The sequence below is a fragment of the Pongo abelii genome, chromosome 4 (assembly GCF_028885655.2).
Source record: "Pongo abelii isolate AG06213 chromosome 4, NHGRI_mPonAbe1-v2.0_pri, whole genome shotgun sequence".
NCBI lineage: Eukaryota > Metazoa > Chordata > Mammalia > Primates > Hominidae > Pongo > Pongo abelii.
Window position 1 is genome coordinate 178,667,699 of NC_071989.2, and position 26,456 is coordinate 178,694,154.

General features: G+C 43.4%; 1 protein-coding gene across 4 annotated transcripts in view; it reads left to right on the top strand.

Moving 5' to 3' along the window:
* Nucleotides 1–26,456, top strand: part of DOCK2 (dedicator of cytokinesis 2) — a 442,316-nt gene that overhangs the window by 152,858 nt on the left and 263,002 nt on the right. For all 4 annotated transcript variants that reach the window (XM_009241272.4, XM_024247240.3, XM_054556208.2 and 1 more), the window contains one exon: nucleotides 12,724–12,869. In XM_009241272.4, the coding sequence (XP_009239547.4) occupies nucleotides 12,724–12,869 (146 nt within the window). The remainder of the gene's footprint in view (nucleotides 1–12,723; nucleotides 12,870–26,456) is intronic.

Here is a 26,456-nt window from a genome sequence, read left to right on the forward strand (position 1 = left end):
AACAGAAATTAAAAAGGACATTCAGAGAATGCTTGCCTGAGCCCTCCATTAGTCTGTCCACATACAAAAGGGAAAATGGAAATCTGAGGCATATATCCCAATTATTTCAATTTATACCCACCTCTTAGAACTCAATTCTCTGAGTTTGGTATTCAGACAAAAGTGTAGTTTGTTTGAATGATGCAGATAATAGCTTTAAGTCCACTTTATTCCAGCCTGTTTGGACCAGGCATTTGTAAAATTTATAAGTTAGCAACAGTGGAATGAAACTGAAGCTTTAACACGCTCTCCTTTGGACTGAAAAACTTCTGCATAGCGTTGGATCCCAATGCCTCATTGCACTTAATAACTGCAACTGAATTTGTATCATGTTTTACTTTGATCTTCTTATGAGTCATTCTCATCTCCATTTTTGGAGGGAGAGAAGTGAAATGGCTCATGCAAGGTTACTAACAGCCTGGTGGTAGTAAGGCTGGGATTCAAACCCAGGTCTCCCAACCTTTAACCCAAAACTCTACTTACTATGCCATGCCTTCCTCTATGATTAGGTAAAACGGCTCAGGGGAGGTGGTAAAGGTAAAGAAACACACATGCAGTTCTCCTTCTACACCTCCCATCCCACCCCCAGCTGCTACCACCTGGTTTCCTCAAGGATGGCACAGAATAATGACTATTGACCAATCCAACACTAAACAGGGTTCTGATTCTGTGAGTTGCCCTAAATACAGGCCCCTTATTTGCCTTCAGCAAACACTCACTCATTCATCTAACACTTATTAAGATCCTACTGGATAACAGGCATTGTGCTAGGCATTGTGCAAGGAGACATGACTTGATTGAGATTGGATATCCCACCCCAGGCTCTCACTGTCTAATGAGGAAAAGGTAGCGAATGCTGTTTGCTAGCCACGATTGCTGTTTGCTAGGCAACTGCAATGTGATGGGGAAGCCCAACCGACTATAGTTGAATAAAAAAATGAAAGAAGTGAATGACTGGACTAAAGACTCAGCCACTGAGTTGACTAATGCTCATTATTGTTTAATTCTGAGGTTCTAGGACTGAGATTTGTTTTCACTTCCCTGGGACTGTAACTTATAAAACCACAACAAACATCAATCAATCATTAAACAGACCAAGCAATCCAAGTCTTGGATTTTCTATGTAAGGCCAACTTAAGGGAGTTAACAAACTCAAAGGGTGGCTGCCTCAAGCTAGCAGAATCTAGGAATTGGTAATAATTGCCCTGCACTCATGAGCCGGAGTGAGTGGGGCTGGAATAACACTGGTGTTAGAGTCAGACAGGTCCGTGCTGGGGCCTTGGCTCTGTTGGAGACACACTAGCTAGGTGAGCTGCATGGAGCTCCTATTTTCTCATCTGTAAAATGGGGACAATGCAATCCATTGAATAGGTTTTGGTAAGGATTAAATAAATTCTCAGTATGATGCCTAGAATCTAGCAGGAGTTCAATGTACGTTGCATATCTCTCACAATTAATATTCCACTCTCCCACTCCCCTTCACGCCAATAATTTCTGTCCCTTTTTAAAAAATGTTATAGTGACCCTGGCTGCTGAGAAGACTCTATTTGAGTATGTGACCATGGACTAGCTAATAAAGAGATAAAAGTGTAGGAGTTCCTGGTTAAGTAGAGATTGAGAGTCATGAAGCCATGGAATTCTATGAGTCTGCAGAGGGGACTGGCATGAGGGAATAAGGGATTCTGTATGGTATGATGCAAATGAGAGACAGTGGGTCAGGGATGATAGCCCTGGAGGGGTGTGGGAGGTGCTGACCAATCCGATAGGTGTCCTGAGCACTTATAAATCAATGTGAATTCAGATGTCACTGAATTGGAAATGGTGTCAAAGGATGTGAGACACAGATCTTCATAGTCACAACATTACTGGACTCATTTTTCCTCTCGCATGAATTTGAAGTAGAGCACTTTCCTACAAATCTTGCTTTATTTATGTAATGTGTGTGTGTATATATATATTTTATATATATGTATACATGTATATGTGTTTATATATATTTTATATATGTGTATATATATATGCATGTGTGTGTATATATGTGTATATATATATGCATGTGTGTGTATATATATGTATACACACACATACATATATGTATTTTAAAGATGAAGGTCTTGTTACGTTGCCCAGGCTGGCCTTGAACTCCTGGGCTGAAGCAATCCTTCCATCTCGGTGTCCCGAGTAGCTGGGACTGCAGGTGCATGCCCAGCACCCAGCTAGGAATCCTTCTTTAAAGACTGTCAAGATTATCCAGTACAGAGGCAGCTTGGTCAGCCAGAAGCTTTTTTATTTGCTGCTCCTTTCATCATCAGGATGAAGAGGTGGGTGTACAGTCTTCCAACAGGCCAAACTGCATTCATCTGGTGTGGCACTGCAAATGTAATCATTCTAAGCATTAGGAAACAAATCAAATTTTGGGTCCCAATTCAATTGGCCATATCTGCATTTTTATTTTTCGAAAAGCACTTTCTAAGGAGCTGGATATGCTTTTTATTTTTCCAAAAGCACTTTCTAAGGAGCTGGATTTAATGAGCAAGCTAGCAATGAGGAGGCCAGCCAGCAGTTGCAGGCAAGTGCAGTGGGGTAACTAAGGGTGCAAGTACCTTTCAGAACACACTATTTATGTCCTAATAGCTTTCAGAAGGCGTGATGATAGGCTATCTCAGTGGCCATTTCCCGCCATTGGAGAGATGTTGATGGGAGTCTTTCATTACTTGCTAGTTGAGGCCAGGAAATGGTCTCTGTGATTATGCCCTAATTTGATAAACCCTAAAATGAATCTATTGCTGTCTCACTCAAATGCTCCAAAATGCATATGCTTACACAGGTATGTAGCACATCTAATCCATCAGCAGGTCATGTCGACTCTGCCTTCAAAACATAACCCATGTTCATCGACTTCCCTCTGTACTTGTACCCTTGTCTCTACTGCTGCAAATGAATCAAGCTTTCGTCTTCTCTCCCCTGCACTGTTATAGTAAGGAAGCAGGATAGTTTAATAAGTATGAATATGGGCTCTTGAATCATATTTCCTGAGTTTAATGCAGCTCTGCTTACTAGCTGTATGATTTTAGGCAAGTTGCTGAACCTCTCTAGGCTTCAGTTCCCTCATGTGTAAAATAGGTATAATGATATACTTCATACAGAGAAGGTCTGGTAGACAGTGAGGGTGCAATAAATACAAGACCCCTTCTTTACCTCTACAGAAAGCCTCCTCAGTGTTTTCCCACCTTCCTCTCTAGGCCCACCATTAAAAACACAAAAATGAAAAGTGTTTATCACTACCCAGGAATCAAACTTTTTACCATGGGCCCCAGGGCCTGATGAGACGCGGCCCTGGCAACTTCTCCAAATTTACCATCTCACATTAAACCCCTGTTTCCTGCAATCCAGCCACACTTGTGTCCACATCATTCCTCCAAGTTCTGCAGATTTCCACCCCAGAGCCTTTCCATGCCCTTTCCTCTGCAATGTGCCTCCCTGAGATCAGTGCATGCAGCTGCCTTCTCCCTCTTCAGGTCTCAGCTCAAGTGTGTCCGGCTCAGCGAGGCCTTCCTTGACTGCACTGTATGAAGTGGTCTTCACAGGCCCCTAGATTCTCTTCATCCCGTCACCTGGTTAATTTCCTTGCTGGTAGTTATCAGTGCCCATTGTTGTAACATCAGCTGTCATGGCCCCCAGCTCCAGCACCTGCCTCCCAGGGCTGCCCTCGGGCTGCAGGACCCTACTTTTCCCGGGGACTGGAACCACCCAAAGCGCTGTCCACCCCCTGGGTCTGAACATTCCAGGTTCATCACCCCTGGAGTCTACACTGTCTCCAGAACTCCTCATAGGATTGAGCTCAAAAGTTACCTTTTGTGAGGCTTGCTTGATTTTTGTACTTGGCTTGGCCTCCTTCCCTCCACTTCCCCACTCGTCTTGCATATTTTTCTGGAACATCTCCTAATAAGTCCTCTTCACCCAAACTTCATGTTAGAGTTTGCTTCTGGAGTATCTAACCTAAGACAACTATTATCTTGTTTATTTAATTATTTATAGCACTTTACTAGAATATAATATCCATGAGAACAGTGAGTATTGACTATGTGTGTATGCATATATATGTATATATATTTAAACATACATGTTTAAGGATATAAATATATTGCATGTCGACTCTCAGAGCTTTCAAATTATGTTTATAATCAGTGTGACTTTTTTGGATACAAACGTATTCACATCCTGTTAAAAGTTCTTTACTTTGGCCGGGCACGGTGGCTCATGTCTGTAATCCCAGCACTTTGGGAGGCTGAGGCAGGCCGATCACGAGGTCAGGAGATTGAGACCATCCTGGCTAACACGGTGAAACCCCATCTCTACTAAAAATACAAAAAATTAGCTGGGCGTGGTGGCAGGCGCCTGTAGTCCCAGCTACTTGGGAGGCTGAGGCAGCAGAATGGCATGAACCTGGGAGGCGAAGCTTGCAGTGAGCAGAGATCACACCACTGCACTCCAGCCTGGGTGACAGAGCGAGACTCTGTCTCAAAAAAAAAAAAAAAAAGTTCTTTACTTTGGGAGGCCGAGGTCTGTGGATTGCTTAAGCCCAGGAGTTTGAGACCAGGCTGCAACATACCAAGACCCCATCTCTACACACACATATACAGTAACAGTTCCATCAGTTACAAGTCAGTCCACCCTCCCTGCTGTCTCTGTGCTTCTAAATGGTATGAGCCAACTTATAGGGTATTTGCTTGTTAGGTTTAGTGCAAAATCACTTTTTATGTTCAATATAAAGGATATATGGTAAAAGTAAGAGCTTGGTTTGGACTTTCAGTGGATATCTAGTATAAAGTTCTGGAAGTATGTTTTTCCTTAAGGATTTACCGCCTAACTATATTTTCTCCCTTCTAAGATAACCTGGAGAGAATTTTAACCAGGTGCTGAGTTCTAACATTTCTAAATAGGCTGTGTTTGTTTAGCTGGGAGATATATTTTGGTCCCCGAGGGGTTTATAAAGTGGAGACGTAGATGGCTCCGGAGGCTGGCCAGAGGGCTGTGGGTGGTGATTCTGGGTGTTGTAATGAGGCGTGTTTCGGGGGGGTGAAGCAAGTGACTCATGGGGAGCTGCTGAAGAATGCATTGGGGGAAAATGCTAGTGAAGTTGTAAAAGGCTTGTAACCTGATCTGGAATATGAAATTTGCAGGTAGTTATTGATTTCCCAGTGGGCGGAATTAGTTTTCTTCGTGATTTGCTGACTGGAGGAGGGAGGTTGTGAGAACAAATTGCTAACTGTCAGACTAGAATCATGTCTATGGAGATCTCCCTTTGTGTCCAGTTGATCCAACCAAGTGGCTTTCAACATCTGCAAATGCTCGCAAACCAAACAGAAGAAAAGTAGCCTGGCAGAGCAGAGCTGGATTTACACTGGTCAGCCCTGCCTGGGAGAATTTTGGGTTTCAATTACATGGGGAGGGCAGGGTGAGCTGTGACATCTATAGCCTCCCCTGCACCTTCCCCATTGCCAGTCCTCCGAGAGAGTTGAGCTGAGGGGAATTCGACTTTCAGTCAATAGGAACTTGGCCAAAGCCGAATGAGTTTCACCTTAAAGTCTGTGAAAAATGGAACAGGATTGAAGAGTCGATTAACCCATGCTGGTGACAAAGTCAGGGGCTGGTTATGAGTGGAATGAGATTCCAAGTGCAGACTGCCACAGTCAGGCTTAGAAACATGGGCACTCGTGCTGAGGATGTGACTGAGCCCCACCACAGATGCATTGCTTGTGTTTAACCTTCTTCCCCAACAGTAAGAGAGGGGCTAGAGAAGTACAGTGCACTACACTCCAGAATGTCCTAAAATCTGTATTCTGATGGTGGGACCTGGATGTACCTGGGTTCACAGATTGGCAAGCATTTCCCTAGCAGGGATATAGTGTCCATCTTGTCTTATGTTTTATGAGTGACTCTTTGGGTTCTCCTTCTCTCAACATGAGTTTCATGGAGGAGAGGGGTAATGGCATATCCCATGGAAATTGCATTATATCCAAAGGCCCCTGCTGACCTTCTATTGGTTCTGGGTGAGTGCATGTGGATTGGTGTAGGGCTGGTCCTGAACAGGTACCTCTCAAAAAACCTGGAGGGTTGATGGTGTACCCCAACTACAGCTTGGGCCTTACTTTCATTTATGGGATGACAGCAAGAATCTCACTGGTTTTCCTGTTACATAGACAATGACCATATCGTGTGATAAATGGTAAGATGGAAATATATCGAAATATATTCTGGGTGCTATAGGAATGAAGAAGAGTCACCCAAGGCACAGTTGGGGTGTCAGGAAAATCATCCTAGAGGATTTGACATCTAAGTTAACAGCTAGAAGGGAAGGAGTCAGGAGAAGATGGCTGGGACAAGAGCATTCTAGGCAAAGAAAATAACATGCAAAAATTCAGGAGAAGGAGAGATTTTGTGGTTGCAACAGAGAGAGGGAGGTGGAGGAGTGGCAAGTGGTGAGCACCCACAATGAGTTAAGGGAAGAGCTTGCTCACAGATGGCCTCCAGCCATGCCAGAGAGTTGAGAAAACTCATTCTGAGGGCAATAGGAAGTTACTGAAGAATTTCCTGACCACAAGGGACTCTTGTGCAGGGAGCAGGGAGGGCGTTTAGGAGACTTGACACAGAACATGAAGGAAATTGGCTTGAGGGTAGAATGGACATAACTTCATGATGGATTAGATGCTGATGTAAAGAGAAGAAGAACTCAAAGATGATTTCTTTGCTTGGTTGACTGTGTGACTGGGGGTGTCCTCACTCTTGAGAGACAGAAAAGGAGAAAGAACAGACTTGTGGGGAAGAGGGTCAATTCAGATATGGCTTTTGGAAGTGTTTTCTGCTGGAGCTGGATTGTGGCTGTGGTCGTAGATGTGATTTTGGCTGGATGCACCTCTAGGTGGTTTTCCAAAGTGACAAAGAATTTTCATTTAGTTCTTCCAATGGGGCTGATACTGGCGAGGAGCAGGTGAAGAAAAGGGTCCTCTTATTTGAAGTGTCCCTGAGCCATCAAATAATCACAAAAGCACACCAAGTGCAAAGCACTTCAAGAGGGCTTTGCATTCAGGTGGGTAGCACTGACCGCCACATGACAAAACTTTCCTAAGGGAGGACCCAGAACCCAGAAATACTGCATTTTCCTCTCTGCAGTCACTTGGACAAGAAAACCCTTTCAATTAAAACCCAAGGAGATGAGTAGTTCTGCAGATTCCCCCATGGCTGGTCTGAATTATAATTTGGACTTGTCACTTGGTGGCAAGTCTCCCAGCCTTTGTCAGACATTGGATACCTTAGGCAGGAACCCAGCCTGGGTGTGCAGGTCTCTGACATTCATTACCTCTGCCTATGAAGATTGATTTCAGGGTTTGCACTATTTATCTTCAAAACCATTTGTGTTTGTTGGCTTGACAATCAAGCAGCAATTTGGAAATGCTGCTTCCTGAAGCTTTATGACTAATATAATTTCACAGCTCCAATTACAAATGAGAAAAATTATTTCATCTACAAACAGGAGCCAGACATTTCTGAGAAATCATGGTTAAAGGGAAGACAGAGTACCTTCTGAAAAACAGGCCATGTTATTAATGGTCTCTTCAGTGAAAATCTTGCTGACTCTCCGCACCATGAGCCTCCATCTTATGGGGATGCTGGTTTTGAGAATCTGTAAAGCAGCTGCCTTTCAGGTTGATAAACCATTGCTTCTCCTAGTGCCTGGTCTGCAGCTCCCACAGCCTCAGTACTTTGTGAGCAAGGCAAACACCCACTGTCTTTCCACCTAGCAAATATATCCTTCCTCCTGCAACTTCCTCGGAACCTATGTTTTATAGAATCCTAGAATTTTGCATGTGGCCTTAATAATCATTCAGTTCATCCCTTAATCTGTTACTTTACCTCTTCCTTGTGCCTATCTATAGACAGCAACCTACTACTCATATACTTCTAGGAATGGAGAACTAACTGCCAGACTTTCCCATGAAAAATCTACTAGCTTAGTTCAATTTTAAGTAGGATTTAAAGTCTGGTGACTTCCCAAGGAGATCTTTCATATCTAAAATCTCCCAAGTGGCTTTTTCCTTGGATTCATATCTCAATAATGGGATTTATGTGAGGTATCTCAACTAGAGTGCTAACAGAATGACCTTTTAAAGAAAACCCTGACCTCAGTTATTCCACAGCTCTGTTTTATGACCACTCCTAATAGGTTACCACTCCTAAGATGTAAAGGTACTAAGTGTTTTTCCTGTCTACTCACGTCTGCTTCTTATCTCTTTTGCCTCTGTGCAGTGATGGGTAGTTAACCCGTGGTCATTCCTTTCCACTTTAGAATAGTGACTGGCACATAGTAAGCCTTCAATAAATGTGTAGAATGACTGACTGAAAGAGTCAGTTAAATGTGTGAATGGGTTAGCTCTTGATCTGCCTTTACATAGTTCCTTCCTATAGGTCCTACTGACCTCATTTTACAGGTGGAGAGAGTTTTAAATAATTTTTAATCTTGAGTCACAAAAAGCTATTTTAAGCCTTAAAACATTGTCATCTTGTACTTTAAGCTCAAGGCAATTGACCACGCTTGATTTGCTTCTTACTACCTTGCTTCAAGGGCTTATCAAATCTTTAGCTTCAGCAGAATCCAAATACATTATGTCACAAGCTAGGAATCCAGGGGACAACCCATGCACTCTTATACTCATTTTCATCACCTAGATTGTCATCACCATGGCATCTTCACTGCAGTGACACAGATTTCCTGAAGGCACATCTTTTGGTGACACCCTTTTACCCAGAGGACTATGGAAAAGCAAGACTTTCTGTTGTATTTTAAATCTCCTTTTTTAGAATCTCTTATTTTACTTTTCAAAGAGGAAGACTTTACCACCTTTATCTAACTTAATAAGATAATGCACAATTTTTATCTTCTGGCTGGGCTTAATTATCACATCAATGAAGGCATAATTGGGAAGCTAAGTATCATTAAGTTAGGGAAGTTATTCGTCTTCCAATGACAAAGCATTTACCACTTCAGATGAACTCACCTAGTTTTTCTGCAACAAGAATTTCAACACTTAATTTCCCTCTAGCAAACAAAACATTGCAAAGTTACAAGTTCATATCCTTTTGAAGATAACTTTTAGCTAGGCAAAAGAAAAAAGAGACGATAACTTTTAAAATAAACTTTTTAATGAATATTGTAAGACTTTTTTTTACCCTGCTTAATAAATACATCTGGATGAAAATCTCAACTTTATGATGGCAAGATATGGACTAAATATTTAACTTAAGTAATAGGGTAATTGATAAAGTAATAGATATATTTTCTCCAACTTTCTTCCTTATCTTTCTAAACAAAGGGTAGTGGCTATTCAATGTATTGTACTCTCAAAAGTCCTTAGGCCAACAAGTTGGCTTTTTTTTCTTTTGAGACAGGGTCTCACTCTGTCGCCCAGGCTGGTGTGTAGCGGTGTGATCATGGCTAACTGCAGCCTTTACTTCCTGGGCTCCGATCGTCTCACTTCAGCCTCCTGAGTAGCTGGGACTACAGGCATGCATCACTATGCCCAGCTAATTTTTAAATTTTTGGTAGAGACGGGGTCTTCCTATGTTGCCCAGGCTGGTCTTGAACTCCTGGGCACAAGTTGTCCTACTGCCTCCACCTCCCAAAGTGCTGCAATTATAGGTGTGAGCTACCATGCCCAGCCCCACCAATATCTTCAGTCCAAATTTCTCATAAAGTGTCATTAAAGCTGTGGCCTATGATTTTATCTACAATTTTAAGCAAAGCAGAATCAAAATTTTTGTCATCTATAATTTTCTGTTTCCATAGAACTGACACTTCCATTGCAATTAAGAACACTTCTTTTAAGTGTTGTCTTTCATTATTCTCCTTCCAAGAGAATATAACCCTAGATTTATGTTCTCTAAACCACCAAGTGTTCCCTAAATCCTCACTCTTCCTATTGCAATATTGTCCACTTGTCACGGACTGTCTCAAATGCCACCTCCTCCATTCATTCAGCCAAGATTTACTGACTCGCTCCTATGAACCAGGTACTGTATCAGGCACTTGAATATTAGTTCAGCTCTCATGGAGCTTAATCTTTAGTGGGATGAATGGACATTAATTACACTTATTGGAATTTAATTAAAAACTGAGATTTGGCTCTAAGAGAAGGGATATACTCTATTAGATCCTATAAAGTCTTCTATGAACCTTCTGACCAGAGCTCATGAGAGGGCTTTTGAAGCATTCAATGCGTTTTGTGACTCTATCTGTTGGAACTCTTTGGTTTCAAGCAACAGAATCCTACTCTGGTAAATTTGAGTAAAAACAAACGTATTTAGAAGAAAGGGAATAATCCATAGAATCAGAGGAAATGCTGAGGAACTAGTTATCAGAAAGGAGAGACTCAGAATCTTGGAGGGAGAGGGGACTCAGCATGCACCCTTGGGCAGCCTCCTTGGGGCACTTCTGTGATGAAAGGGGAGCCCGAGAGACTACACGTTTCTTTTTTCTTTTTCTTTTTCTTTTTTCTTTTCTTTTCTTTCCTTTTTTTTTTTTTTTTTTTTTTTTGAGATGGAGTCTTGCTCTGTTGCCCAGGCTGGAGTGCAGTGGTGTGACCTTGGCTCACTGCAATTTCTACCTCCCTGGTTTAAGCTTCCGCCTGGCTTAAGTTATTCTCCTGCCTCAGCCTCCTGAGTCGCTGGGATTACAGGTGCCCGCCACCACGCCCAGATAGTTTTGGGTTTTTTGTTTTTTGTTTTTTGTTTTTTTTTTTTTAGTAGACTCGGGGTTTCACCATATTGGCCAGGCTGGTCTCACACTCCTGACCTCAAGTGATCCACCTGCCTCAGCCTCCCAAAGTGCTGAGATTACAGGCGTGAGCCACCATGTCCAGCCAAGACTGCACATTTCATGTAGTGCTTTAGAGCACTGTCTCTGCAGTTGGGCTGGATTTACCACTTACTAGCTGTGTACACATGACAAGTCCCTTTGTTTCCTCATCAGCAAAATGGGGAAATAATAGTGTCTACCTCCCTTAGTCACTAGGAGAATTTACTGAGATGATTCATGCAAGACACTTGCAACAGTGCCTAGCACATTGTAAGCACTCAAAATACTGTGTATTAATACCATTGGCAGTTATCATTATGAACGTTCCCTCAAGATTCAGATTTCAGGAGGCCATCCTAATTGGGGCCAGGTGTCCAGCCCTTCTCCAGGGGAAGGCAGGGAGCCTATGACAGCTTCTCAGGATTATAGCCCATGACAGCATGACTCCCCCACGTACAGTCAGGGTGCTGTGCCAGAAGGAGTGGGTGTAGCTCTTGGGCTGACAGAATAAGAGATGTCCTCTACCTCTTCTGACCTTTGGCTTATTCTAATTTCTGCCATTGTTCATTGGTTTTGCTTTTTTTTTTTTTTTTTTTTTTGTCTGTAATCACCTCTGTCAGTTTTTAAGTACCTAATGGGCAGAACCACATCTTATCTCTGTACCTTGATAAGGAGAGTATCTTCCACATTAAAGATGTCCAACATCTATTTGTTAGATTTAAAATGAAGTCCTGGTGTGTATGATTCATATTGCAGCTCAAGCAGCATCTGAGTGGGGGCAGCTTGACACATTTTTGGATTTTTTTTTTTCCTCAAGGTTTTCTGTTTTCAAGGGAAATATGGAGACAAAGCTGCGAAGGGCTTCAGAACCTTCCAGAAATTTCCCTGAAACAGCAATGTCAAGAGACATACCCTTCTCTGCAAAAGTTTTAATTTCTTTCTTTCTTTTTCTTTGAGATGGAGTCTCACTCTGTTACCCAGGCTGGAGTGCAGTGGCACCACCTCAGCTCACTGCAACCTCCACTTCCTGCGTTCAAGCGATTCTCCTGCCTCAGCCTCCCAAAGGGCTGGGATTACAGGCGCACGCCACGATGCCCAACTAATTTTAGTATTTCTAGTAGAGACGGGTTTCCACAATGTTGGCCAGGCTGGTAAATGAAAGCAATGTGCAGAAGGATGCAAGTGGAAGGTTGTTCATTTTGTGCTGTCTGTACCAGAGAAAAATGTCCAGTAGTACAGGTATGGCCGAATAGAAAAATACATCCATAATAAAGAGTACTACAAAACAGTTAAAAATAACTAAGTTGGTCCCTAAATGTGATAATACAGAAAGTGCTCCAAGAAATATTAGTGAGTGAAAAAAAATCAAGGTTCAGAGTAATATATACATCATGGTCCCCTTGTATAAAATGGAAACAAAGCCAAAATAACTATATGTTTTATACTGATAAACACATAAGTAAAATTGTATAAAAGGATCTTGGAAGTTTATAGTCACAGTATATGACTTAAATGAAATGCAAAGTTAAATTAACACTAGATATTTCATATGGCATATTTTTATATGTATGTGTATATATAAAACATATAGAATATACTAGAATATACAGAATAAAATAACTGGTTGCCTTTGGGTAGGAAGGGTTAGAAAAGGGACTAGAATTGTGAATGATGTTCTCAGGAAATCTTAACCTAATCTTTAATATTTTAATTTTTTACAAGGAGAATGTCTTCATGAACTATTTATTTAATGAAAAATTGTATGCATATATGAAAGAAAAGAAACTAAAAAATGAGGAATTCTACACTCCTCTTAACTGTCTTTATTTCAGAATGCCGGGACATTCTGCTTCCTGTCATCACCAAAGAGCTGAAGGAGCTGCTGGAGCAGGATGATATGCAACACCAGGTCCTGGAGAAGAAGTACTGCATTGAATTGCTCAACAGCATCTTGGAAGTCCTTAGCTACCAGGATGTGGTGAGTCCTCCTGATGATGCAGATATCCTGGACTTAGACTAGGGCTAAGTTGATTAAATTGTGAAATATTGATGCTGATGGATAGCAGCTGGAGTCTAAAGATAAAAGTCAACAGCTTGCTCAGCAGGCCTACTTTTCCTGTGACTAACCCCCATTGCTGTGAAGGATGGCTAGGGGACTGGAGTTAATCATGTAGCATTTTGTCACTGTGTGTCTTGTTGGCCAGGCTTTCTCAGAATGTGGGTATAGACATTATTGCAGCCTTTTAAGATGGCTTGTCCATGTACTCATGCTCTAGTTTGCAGGGGTGGGAGGAGGAGTTTCCTATGCCTAGACGGCATGAAAACTCTCGTGTCTGCTTTCTTAGCTGATTTACTTGGGTTTTGTTTCTTCAGTTACCTTATGAAATGACAAAAATGATTAAGCCTCTTCCTGGATGAGCAGATTGCTGGGGCTCAGATTCCAGAGATAGGGTGTGGAGTAGGATGGTGGTAGGGAGATGCCTGTGGCCGTGAAGTCATTGTGTATTTTGTAGACGTCATTCAGAGATTAGCCCGGGATGGAAACCAAAGGAAAGTCTCAGTGGGAGTAAGTGGAGGGCTTCCAAAGGGCTGAATCTGCAGAAGATAAGCCAGATGGGGTGGTGAAGACTGAGAGGTAGTGATTAGACCCAGGCCTGGAATTCTTAAGCATTGGAAGATGGAAGGAGGGTGCTTGATCTGACCCAGGTTCCTCTGGCAGCTCCTCTTTGTCCTTGAGTAATGTCCAGGAGGTACTCAGTCCTTAGATGGGACTGGCTTCAGAGGACTACATAGACCCAAACAACCAATACATTTTTTTCTAAGCATTTGTGTGAGCATTGCCGCTTTCTCTCTCCTCCCTAGAACATCCTCAGAGAAGAGCTTTCTGAATGAACTGTGTCTATTATTGACTGTAATTCGAAAACTCTGCAGAGCAATATTCCTTTACTGGTCAGATCCATAGTCAACCATTATGATCAATTTCCTTGCATACTGTCTCTCCTGTCTCTTCCTCTCTACACTTACCATCCCAATTAAGCCGCTTCTTGTCTTGTTACTACATATGCATAGCTTGCTTCATTCATTCTTGCAGAAGTATTAATACATATGACATACCGGGTGTGCGCTAGGCACTGGGAACAAGAAAACCTATCCCTAACATATAATGACTAAAATCTAGATGCATATTTGGGGTACAAGAGCTACAAAGCGTGTGTGTGTGTGTGTTTGTGTTTGTGTGTGTGTGTGCGCGCGCGCGCGCCCGCAAGCATTTTTGTCAAGGAAGCCTACACAAAGGAGGTGAAGCTTCAGCTAGTGTTCAGTGGTGAATAATTAATGATCATATCTCTACTTTATTTGTTGGTTTCTAGGCACTGTGCTAAATGCAATCTGCGCATTCTCTCTGCTCACCCTGATCCTAGATACTAAGGCTTATTATTCCCATTTTAGAGAGGAAAAACCTGAAATTCATAGACTTCATTAGCATTCAAGGCCAAATAAATAGAGCAAATAAATGTCAGGGTCAAAATTCAAACACAGGTCAGTCTGATTCAGACTCTGTGTAATCACAGGCATAGGGGATACAAAGGCATGGTCTTTTTCTTTCTACTCCTACCTCATTTAATGGAAAGACAGTATAATAACCAAGAGCTTAGATATTCAAGATTCATTCAGATGATGATGTTAGGGTGATGATGTTTCTATAAGGACATTCAGTAGCCAGCTGTTGAGCTGGTTCCAGTCTTAGCTATTTGATCTTTTTAAAAATTGTTTTTTTAAAGGGAGATTTCAGTCTTACTCATAGTATAGAAACATGAGGGTTTGTCTATTATTTCTGTGGTAACATCCTATATAATGTTGCCTCTGCCAGGGAGGTTGATCATGATCCCAGCATTTTGGGTGGCCCAGGGAGGAGGATTACTTGAGGCCAGGAGTTTGAGACCAGCCTGGGCAACATTGCAAGACCTCTGTCTCTACAAAAAAAAAAAAAGGAAAGAAAAGAAAAGAAATTTGCCGGGTGTGGCGGCATGTACCCATAGTCCTAGCTGCTCGAGAGGCTGAGGTGAGGGGATTCCTTGAGCCCAGGAGTTCAGGGTTTCCATGAGCTATGATCTTGCCACTGCACTTCAGCCCAGGTGGCAGAACAGACCCTGACTCTCTGTCTTAAAAAAAATTTTGCCTCTTTCTGTTGAAAAGCCAATTCACAGTGTTTTTTACATTTTAGTAATGCTCAGATCCCTTTAAATGGGGAAAAAAATGTGGGTCTTTGGGAATGTGCCAGTGGCCCCCAGTTTGGGGGACCCAGTTATAATGTGCTAATTGTCAAGTTCCTGGTTTGGTGGAAAGATGGCCCCAGTTCACAGTTATCTGTGAAGCAGGATGCTGAGGCTCTGCCCGTCCCAGGGAAGTGGCCCCCTTGAGCTCTACCCTGACAGGCTGTCATCCTTTTGCACATTCCCTGACATCAGACACTGGTGAGAAGAGGCTGCTGTCTTACACACCCTCGGTACTTAGGGCTTCAAAGCCAAGAAGTGAGTGGGAGGCTCTGAGCTCCCCGTGGGGGATTGTGGCATCTGGACTTGAGGTGTGTGGGAGGTGCGTGTCACTCTTTACCGCCTCTGAGTGCAGTGCTCTTATAATGAATTCTGACTGTGGGGACTAACCCACCCCTTTCTCCGGGTGAGCAACTGTCTTTGCTGGATGAGTTATTAAATACTGTTATCACCATTGAATTTGGTACAAATTTTGATGCTTTTGGTGAGCTTCACATCTCACCTCTCCTGCTCATGAAGATGGAAGTCTCTCTTCTCTTCTTAAAAGCTTCTTCAGTGAATAGGAGGCATTCAGTAGCCATGATTACTTTGAGCTAAACTGAAAATCAGAGGCCCAAAAGTACCTAAATTTCTCGTGTTCTAATATATAGTGGCTCTCAACATTGCCTCATTGCCTGCATAGTCATATCACCTCGAGAGTTTTTTTTTTTTTTTTGAGCCAGGTTTCTGCTTCTGCCTCCTGAGTAGATACGACTATAGGTACCAGCCACCACACTTGGTTAATTAGTTAAATAAGTAATTAATCTGTAGATATGGGGTCTCACCATATTGCCCAGGCTGATCTCAAATCCCTGGCCTCAAGTGATCCTCCTGCCTTGCCCTCCCAAAATGCTGGGATTACAAGCCACCTGGGGAGCGTTTTAAAAGTCAAACCAGCAGGAGGCAGCCACATGGGTAGGAAGATAGGGGTGGGTCCCCGGTGAAACCCCATCTCCAAGCCAAAGACAGTTTAAAACCTGAAAGTCAAGCTATGTGTTAAATCCTCAGACTGGATTGAGTACTTGTCCTACCAGTTGGCACACTTTCCTCTGATTGATCCCCACCCTTCACTTATTTTACATAAACTTACCTTTTCCTAATTGGTTTTCTACAAGTCATGCCCACCTTTGAGTGGTGTCTTCACTTTAACCTTTTTTTGCTTACTAACAAACCAATCGGCAGTCCCCATTCTGAGTCCATAAAAGGCCCCAGACCCAGTCACACAAGGTGTGGGGAGGGACGGGGAGGAGACAACTTTCTAATCTTGGGGTAGGGGAACCAGTGCCCCACCTCCACCCCCCACCATGTCCCCCGCCCCCACACTGAAAGCCGTTTTCACTGCTCAAGAAAATTATTCTCCGCCCTCCTCACCCTTCAATGTCCCACGTATCCTCATTCTTCTTGGATGCGGCACAAGAGATCGGGAACCGCTGAGTATGGATGCAAGCTATAACATAGATGGTGAGCTGGATGGGCTGAGCGAGACCTGGGCAGGGCGTCACTGGCTGGGGGTCCCCGGCTTGCAAAGTGACTGAGAAGAAAAATCTTGCATCAAAAGCAGTAATACCTAGGCCCCTGTCCCAAGTATTCTGATTGAATTGGTCTGGAGTTGGTGGGGCATTGCAATGAGAAGGTGATGATTACCAGGTGATAACTGTCAGCCAGTATGAAGAGCCACAGGTGTAGAACAGGTCTCAAACCTGAGCAGGCACCCCCAGTAACCTGGAGGAGCTGTTAAAACACATTTCTGGTCATTAGTCTGGACGGTGGGGTCCAGGCGTCCAGTAACTTATTTTTCTAGCAAGTTCCCATGTGCTGTTGATGCTACCAGTGTAGAGACCATGCTCAGAAACCATTGCTCTAATATGACCTGTCTTTTTTTTCCTTTAGTATTCACTGGAAATAGAGGAATAGCTGGGCTCATTCTCAGTTCTTTACCTTCTTAATTTAAGAGCCCTGTCCAGTCTATAAAATCTAGCATCTTCCGGCTGGGTGCAGTGGCTCACGCCTGTAATTCCAGCACTTTGGGAGGCCGAGGCGGGCGGATCACAAGGTCAGGAGATTGAGACCATCCTGGCTAATACGGTGAAACCCCGTCTCTACTAAAAAATACAAAAAATTAGCTGGGCGTGGTGGCTGGTGCCTGTAGTCCCAGCTACTCTGGAGGCTGAGGCAGGAGAATGGCGTGAATCTGGGAGGCGGAGCTTGCAGTGAGCCAAGATCATGGCACTGCACTCCAGCCTGGGCGACAGAGTGAGACTCTGTCTCAAAAAAAAAAAAAAAAAAAAAAAAAAAAGTAGCATCTTCCAATATGCATTTAATAAACCACAAAATGGCAAATATTTCAAACACATTAATTTATACTCATAAATTCATCTTCATGGGATAGAAGGGACATGGAATATGCAAAGATCCAACTTTGAAAATCCAGACTGTAGCATGTGCTGTTTGCTTTCTACAGGCACCAACTTCTCAAAATTGAACACTTAGATGAAAACTAATAAAAAAGGCCCCCAGAGCAAATGTTCTGGATTTTTCTCCTGGTTGTTTGGAGCTTCTCTGCTGACAACAGCATAGCCATTTTTACTGGCTTTTAGTTGGCATCATGGAACAACCCATTGTCCCATCCCAAGCATAGAGACTATGTCCACCTACTGGAGCCATTGCCCAGGGTAGAACCACATGTGGAAATTTAGCAATTATAGTGCAGGATGCCAAGCTTCCATTTGGGGGGCGTTGTGTGTTTGGGGAATGGGACAGGATGCCTGTCTTCAATAGATTGTCATTGTTTGGGTAATTACAGCCCAGAGCAGCAAGCCAACCTTATTCTTTGAAACCCTGGGTGTCATGGTAGGACTCAGGGGGAGATTTCTGCCTTAGCCTGGGTGTTGATTTTTTTTTAATGATAGTGTTGAATTCCCTCACCCAGCTTGCTCCTGGCCTCTTAGCATATGAAAGGGACCAGCTCAGGTGAAGGATAAAAGGCCTGACTTCTTCCTCTATTAACTGGTTTTCTCCCCCTCGCTGAGCAAGTTTAGTTGTCAACTCCAGTTACTTTGAAGGGCGGTTTCACACTGCTTCCTTCTGTGCTTTGCTGGCTGCTGAGTAACTGATAACATTTAATATTGCTTCAGACCCAGAGGGAGTTGGTTTTTCCCCTCTTAAGACAGGGTTTTTGTTTTTATGTTTCATTCCTCAAGAAAAAGGAGAGTCGTTGTTTGCTACTCTGCTTAGCAGTCTTAAAGTGGGTAAAGATGACTCCTAATTCTCAAGAGGAAAAGGCGTTGGTTGTATCTGAATCATGGACATAAGGAATTCCCAGAATCATCTTTTTTTAAAAAAATTATTTGAGTCTATTGGCTAAACCTGGGTGGGGGGCTACCAAGGTACTCTTAGTCATGAATGCTTTAAGGGTTCTGATTTTTTTTTTGAGATAGGTTCTCACTCTGTTGCCCAGGCTGGAGTACAGTGGCGTGATCTCAGCTGACTGCAACCTCCACCTCCTGGCTCAAGCAATTCTTGTGCCTCAGCCGGCTGAGTAGCTGAGATTACAGGTGCCAGCCACTGCTCCCAGCTAATTTTTGTATTTTTAGTAGAGACGGCATTTTACCATGTTGGCCAGGCTGGTCCCGAACTCCTGACCTTAAATGATCTGCCCACCTCCACCTCCCAAAGTGCTGGGATTACAGGCGTGAGCCACTGTGCCTGGCCAGGTTTTGATATTTTTATTCACAACTTAGACACCGGTTGGGAGGCTTTTGCTTTTGCTTAGTGCAGTGTCTCTTGCTTGGAATGCTCTTCCAATTTCTCATCTTTCTCTGCAGGTAGAATCCTAAACTTGTTTGGAGTTCAGCTCAGATAACACTTCCTTTCTGAGATTTTCTCAATTCCATTCCCACTTCCTTCCCCTCCGCTCTGCCCCCAGGCAGAATTAGGTACTTCCTTGTCTGTGTTTTCAGAACCATGTGTGCACCCTGATATCCCAGCGCCAATCATTTTGTGTTACTCTCTCCTGTGTAACAGGAGGCTTTGAGTGTGGAAGCTCAGGGAAGCTCAGAGAGCAAGGCATACCCCCTGACTTCACAGATTTTACGCTTTCAGCTTCAGTCTCTCCCATCCCACTTGAACTGTCTATGCTCTGGTTCCATTAAAATCCTTTCAGTTCCTCACTTGTGCAGCACCCTCTCACTTCTCACTGCGGCGAAGTGCCGTTCACACTGCCTGAATGCGTCACCTCTGCTCTTAGCCTAGCTAAATCCTACCTTCCCCTCAGAAGTCAGGCTAAATGTGACTCTCCTGAGAAGCCTTCTCTAATCCTCTTCCCCATGTCTCTTGTGGTCCAAGGAGCAGCTTGTGCTTGCTCCATTGTGGCACCTGTGTTGTCACCCTCTGTGGACTTTTCTGTCTACCTGCAGAAACCAGAGTGCTATGAGGAGAGAGATCTTGCTGCTCTACCCACCGCCCACTCCAGCACAATGCCTGGCTCTTGAAGCTATCTAAAGGAAGGAATAAATGAATGAATATGTCTCACTCCAATTAATGGCAGGGCCTGATTTCTCCCTGGGGTCTTGTGCGCTGAGTGCTAGCAGGGTATTCTCCTTCTTTTTGCCTTCTTTAGATGTCAGGTGCAGAGGGATGAATTAATCACACTCCTGAGTTCATAACACATCATCTTCATTGGTCTGTGCAAGATCCTCCCCTGTTCTGTGTGTGTATATGCGTGTGCATTTTGTCATAAAACAAAATTGTATCAAATTGATTTTAGTGTTCTAATTGACTCTTACTAGTGATTCATGAGTCAGGCATTCGTATCTGAAAGACAGAAGGAGCTCTCTTGGGCGCAGCAAAGCAGTTGGTTATTGTAAGGTAGCTTGAGCAGGAAAAAGGAAATAGGATGATACAAAAATATGGGTTGGTTAACATCAGGTTACTTCAGGTTACTTTCCTTGTAAGAGTTAAAGCAGGGGGGACTTCCTTATCATGCCAGCTCAAATGACCATGCCCTTTCCAACTGGTTGCTGTGATCCTTCTGTTTTTAAGAAAAACTGGTCTCTTTGGGGGATTTTCCTGCTTCCTTAAAGTTCCCATTTTAGTGTGTCGCACTTAGCGCAAGCGACTCCATCTTGGTTTGATCTGGGCCTAGTGCAGGAGCTCAGTCCAAAACAATGGACTCCTATGATTTTATTTAACAATTTCTTACCCTTCATCCCCATCTTCTACTCCCATTCCACATGCCCCCCACCCCCCATGAATGATTTGTCTAATGTGTTGAATATGCACGTGTGGTTTTGGGTGCATGTATGTTTACACACAGACTCACACACACACACACACACACACACACTCATGCCTCTCCTTTGAAGAGGATCAGATATGGACAGCAAAGGGCATTAGCATCTTAGCTGTGTGAGAATCCCGATGGGAGGGGAGGGGAGGGGACTGCGGCATGAGCAGGAATCCTCCAGACTAGAGGGCATTCTTGGTGGAGTCCTGCCCCTGACCTGTGTGTGGGAAAGCAGTCCACCCTGCCTGTCTACGCTTGGGCGCCTTCTTCTGAATTGCATCCCCTGTGGCCACTCTGAGCTCTGGGTTCTCTGATAAACCTAGGCAGTTTGCCTGCTGCAGGCTGGAGGGAGGCTGCCACTGCCTCTTTGCATTACTATTTAATTCCCAGGAATCAATACCACCCTGCAAGAGCAGCAGGGTTTTCTTCTAACCTATCTGCTTCCTCGTATTTGAAATAAAAGGCAGGGAGACAAGGCTTGCTGAAATTCTTTTGTCTATGGTGCATGCCAGAGAGCAGCTAATTAAGCCCCAAACCTGAGGTTGAAATACATGAGATCACTGCACCTTCTGCTGTGTGCAAGGCTGCTTTGTTTTCACCCCTTGCTTTTCCTCTGGCTTCCATGGAGTTAGAAATGCCCTCCTGAGGCCAATGGCACAACTTCTATGGATGACGGTATGCCACACACTTCCCCAGCACCTTCTAACCGGCAGTGTGTGTTCTTATACAACACAGTTGTTTGTTTCTGGTGCCAAAGTGGCAAGGTAGATCTTACTATCCCCATTTAACTGGTGAGGAGACTGAGACTCAGAGAGGCTAGGTGACATTCCCAACTCAACAGCCTCTCATGCACCACTTTGCCTCCACCCACTCTGCATCTACACATCGCCAGTTAACGGCACTTTCACCTGCACCATTTCCCTGGAGGAGCCTCTACAGGCTTTAAGTCAGACTGCATCTTGTATCCATTCCACAAATATTTAGAAAGTGCCTAACATGTGCTCTATTCTGTATGCTGGGGCTACGGCTGTGAGCAGAGCAGGGGATAAATTCTAGCTCTGCTGTTATTAGCTGTGGGACATTGAGAAGTCACCTAACTTCCCAACCCCAGAATGGGTCCTCAACCCTGGGTCCATGGCCTGTTAGGAACCAGGCTGCACAGCAGGAGGTGAGCAGCTGGAGAGTGAGTAAAACTTCATCTGTATTTACAGTCACTCCGCATGGCTTGCATTACTGCCTGAGCTCCGCCTCCTTTAGATCAGTGATGGCATTAGATTCTCATAGGAACGCGAACCCTATTGTGAACTGCACATGAGAGTAGTCTAGGTTGCATGCTCCTTATGAGAATCTAATGCCTAATGATCTGTCACTGTCTCCTATCCCCCTGAGATGGGACCGTCTGTTGCAGGAATACAAGCTTAGGGCTCCCACTGATTCCACATTATGGTGAGTTGTGTAATTATTTCATTATGTATTACAAGGTAATATAATAATAGAAATAAAGTACATGGTAAATGTAATGCACTTGAATCATCCAAAAACCACCTGCCCCACCATCCGTTTCGTGAAAAAATTGTCTTCCATGAAACTGGTCCCTGGTGCCAAAAAGGCTAGGGATGGCTGCTCTAACCTGTCTGTATGATGAGGATACTCTTTTCCCAGGTGTGTCAGAATTACAGTAAACAAGAGCACCTGTGAAAAATCCAGCCTTATGCCTGGCAAATAATCTGCACTCTATGCACGTGGCTTTCCTTCTTCCCTCACTGTTCTGCTTCACTCATATGCTCTTTCTGCTGCTCCAGGCTGCTTCTAAAACATCCCTATAAGTCTTTTAAGGACAGTACAGGGCCAAGTGGCTTCCTGGGAGAATGCAAGGCAGGCACTGAGCCTGGAGAGAACTCTGTAGCCCCATTAGTATTAAGGGCAACCGCCAAGCCAGCCCTGGTGGCAGCCAGATGGTTTGGAGCCCTCTCAGTCTCCACAGAAGGCTTGCCAAGATGGATGCTGCTTGCAGATGCTGCTGCTGGAGGCAGGCCTTCTCTGCAGGGCATCTGGGCCTCATAGGAATTCCTGGAGCGACTGGAGAAAGTTGTCTTCCTGTCCTTTCAGGGGCTCCTGCGGGGAATTCCAGAACTTCAGGGCTCCTGATCACCACTGTACAGGGCAGTGAGCTGGAGCTCGCTCTTTCCAGCTCACAAGAACCAAGTATTAAATGTTTAGGAATTTTGTGAGGCAATTATTAAATAACTGCTATTATTAAAAATTGTTATAAAGCTATAATTAAATAAACTATATTAAAATCTAAGGTAATAAGATCTCAAAACTCAAAAACTTCCTGATGAGCTGGCTCCATTTTATTTTTATCTACCCTCTTGAGGTTATTTACATCTATTGTGTCTGTGTGGTGGAAATACTGTCTCAAGCTCTGCTGCTGTGCCTTGAAATCAACCAGGAAGGGGGTGTTAATGCCACAGAAATTGGAAAACGTTGCATATGTCCAAGACTTTATTTTTTTCTTTCTGGAAAAACAATGGACAAACATCTACCAGCACACCCCTGCCGGGACTCAAAACAGTGGCCCCAAACAAGAAAAATCCAGAGACCCAAGGGAGATGCCTGTGCAATTCTCTTCCCCTGGTAGACCCTAAATCTGCCACCCTTTAAGGGTTCTCAAGGGACTTGGTAAAGCCAGTATGCTCCAGGGATGTAGTGTTTTTAAGAAAAGCTAAACACCCAACATAGACCAAGGAGGGGAGATATGTCTCATTTCTCATGACCGTTCTCATTGATCTGCCGTGGCTTCTTTCCTGATAGCATTGAGAATGTCGAGGTCTCCTGCAGGGCAGTGAGAAAGACAGCCTTGGTTCCTGCAGTAGGTGAGGGGTGGGGACAATGAGTTGGGTACCATGGATTTGCTATGCCTAAACTAGATGGCCAATCCCAAAATGTGGGGAAGGTCATTGTGACAGGGAGATTGTTATCTTTCACCTCAGTGGGTTTTGGCCTTAAGTAGGACATAAAAATTAGGAAAAGTTGATTTTTGATTCGACAAACACCACCAGATTTATTGTTACAAGGAAGAACCATTAATGGTTACTAAAAGTCATGGACAAAACTCTGATAGGAAACAGGATATTTGCATAATCTCAAAGTGTCTTCCCAAAGTATCCACTGATTAATGGCACAGGGAAAGCAGTAGCTTTACAGTGGAGACAACTGATAGACCTTATCCTAATCAAATGAGCAAAGGGAAACCACCAGCAGGGAAACATACTGACATCATGTGCCTCCCCTGACATGATGCACTGAGAAGGACTCTACATCTCTTCTATGGGAATCTTGCCAAAAATGTACAGCCTCGATCTGATGATGAGAAGACATTAGACAAACCCTAACTGAGGAGCGAAACATACCAGTCTAGTCCTCTTCAACAGTTAAGGTCATGAAAGACTGTGGCACTCTCACAGATTGGAAACATGACAACTGGATTCAATGTGGGATCCTGAATTGAATCATGGACCAGAAAATGGATGTTAGAAGGAAAACTGGCAAAATTAGAATAAAGGTTACAGTGTAGTTAATAGCATTGGACCAACGTGAATTTCCTGGTTTGATTATTCTACTCTGGTAATATAAGAAGTTAACATTAACCTATGCTGGGTGAAGTGTGCATAGGAACTCTCTGTACCGTCTACGCAACTCGCTAGGAATCTAACACTATTTCAAAATTTAAAATGTTTTTAAAAAGCTTATTTTTGAAGTATTTAAGGGATGATCACTCACTTATGAAGAATGAGGGTTGAAGGTGAACAGTTCTGTCAAGTATACTTATTTCTATGTGAAGGGAAATTACACATAGAAATTAGTGTAAAAACCTGATATATACCGGTTTTTCTGATTTATGAGTTAAGACAACAAAATCCACAAAGGACTAGCCTTACTAGAAGGTTCCATTTGCAAAATTCCTAACTGTCTCAAACAATCAGAAGGCCAATGTAACCTCCTACCAAATGAATAATTAGGTAATTGCATGACTAAACCCACATTTAGCGTGCCTTAACCCAGGACTAGGCTCTGGGGACGTGGAAAATGGAGGAGCATAGGAGCCTGTCCTGTTCTCAGGGACCTTGCAGCCTATAGTATTTCACTTGGGCTATTTGACATCCCTAGCCATGTGGTAAGTCCTAGGCCAGGATATAGGACTTGAGTGTCACCTGATCTTTGCCTGGCGGGCATGGAAAATGGTTGGTTTGGCATTGCTTAGGGATGGTCTTTGGGTTGTGTATTCTTGGGGAATCCATCTGGAAAATAAGAAGATAGCTTTTGCTCACAGTTGACTAGACCTCCCCCTAGTAAATTTAATGATCCACCAGATTCTGTTCCATCAGCACCAGCTAGAAATACTTTTTAAGGTGTTCTTTAATACTGCATTATCTGCCATGACCAAAGTTTAAAGAAGTTTGCCTACAGCCAAATCCACGATAGCCTCACACACTCCCTCCTTCCTGTCCTCAATCTCACACCCTTCTTCACTGCCTCTCAGAGCCAGGATGAGGTAAGGCATGGCCTGGGAGGAAGGACAGAATGTAATGGGGCACCAAAAATTCAGTAATCAAATCAAATAATACTTTCACATGACATTTTAATACTTTCACATGACATTTTGTTATTTTGTTTGCCATGAGTTTTTGCATTAATTTTTTAAACAAAAAATTGCATTAAGTGTTAATTTTCTTGATCACTGAGTTTTTTGGGACCCCTTCAGTTTTGCCCCCTAGGTTAGTGTCTAACTTGTATCACTCCTTCCCCCTAGTCCTGGCCCCTGCACAGTCCTCTCATCAACACTGGCTGCCTGCAGTAACAAAGCTGGGCTCTGACCCATAAATGGCGTGGCGGCTTGGAGGGAGGGAGAAGGTACCCTTCTATTCACCCTCCAAGACTGTGGAGGGGCTGCGGAAGATTTCTGTCTGCTGGGAACCCTTGCATAAAAGCACTAGTTGAAAGGAACAGCCATTTACATCTAAACCTTCACTGGGGCGGCCACTTGGTTTCCAAAAAGCATTTCTTGCATAGTGTTTGAATTAGATCTCCCCTTCGAAGTTGGGAGGCATGAGTTAAAAGCCCTCTCAGTAGCAGAGAAATATAGCTATGTTTGGTCCAGGTTACAGTTGCTGAGGGAACTATAACTTTGATTTGCTCTCCTGGTATAAATGTAAATCCTTGAGTGAAATGAGTTAAGTGAGGGAGGAGGCGCCCTGTTTTTAAGGATGCATTTGATCAGCAGCTCTGTCTATGGTGCCTCACCTGCCATGTACAATCTGAGGGGCAGCAGCCAAAGACTGCAGCGAGGAAGCTTCCAGCAAATGATCTAAGAGTTCTAGAATGGACATTTTCTCAGGGAGGTTTTTAGATCAGTTTTGTCTTAGAGATAAACACAATTGGTTTAACAGTCTGGGTTGGAAAATAAAGTTTAATTTCAGCACAGTTTCTGCAAGCAACCTAGCATGCTAAAGTCATCTTTGACCCTGTATTTATTACCTTGTCTTTGGCCTGAAATCCAAACTCAGCTTAATTTTCCTCTCCAACCACATTTCCAACTGTTTTCTACCTGCAGTTTACATTCTAGCACAGCCAGACTCTCACTCTCCCACCAAACCTTCATGCTCTTTCTTCTTTCTTTGTCATTTACCCTATTCCTTCCATCTGGAAGGGGTTCTTTTTTCCCTCTTTTTCTTTTTCTTTAATTTTTAATTTTTGTGGGTACGTAGTAGGTGTATGTATTTATAGGTTACATGAGATGTTTTGATACAGGCATGGAATATGTAATCACAGCATGGAAAATGGGGTATCCGTGTCCTCAAGCAACCATCCTTTGTGTTACAGTCAATGCAGTTATATTCTTTTAGTTATGTTAAATGTGACAGTTAAATTATTGACTACAGTCACCCTGTTTTTCTCCCTTCTGTCTGTC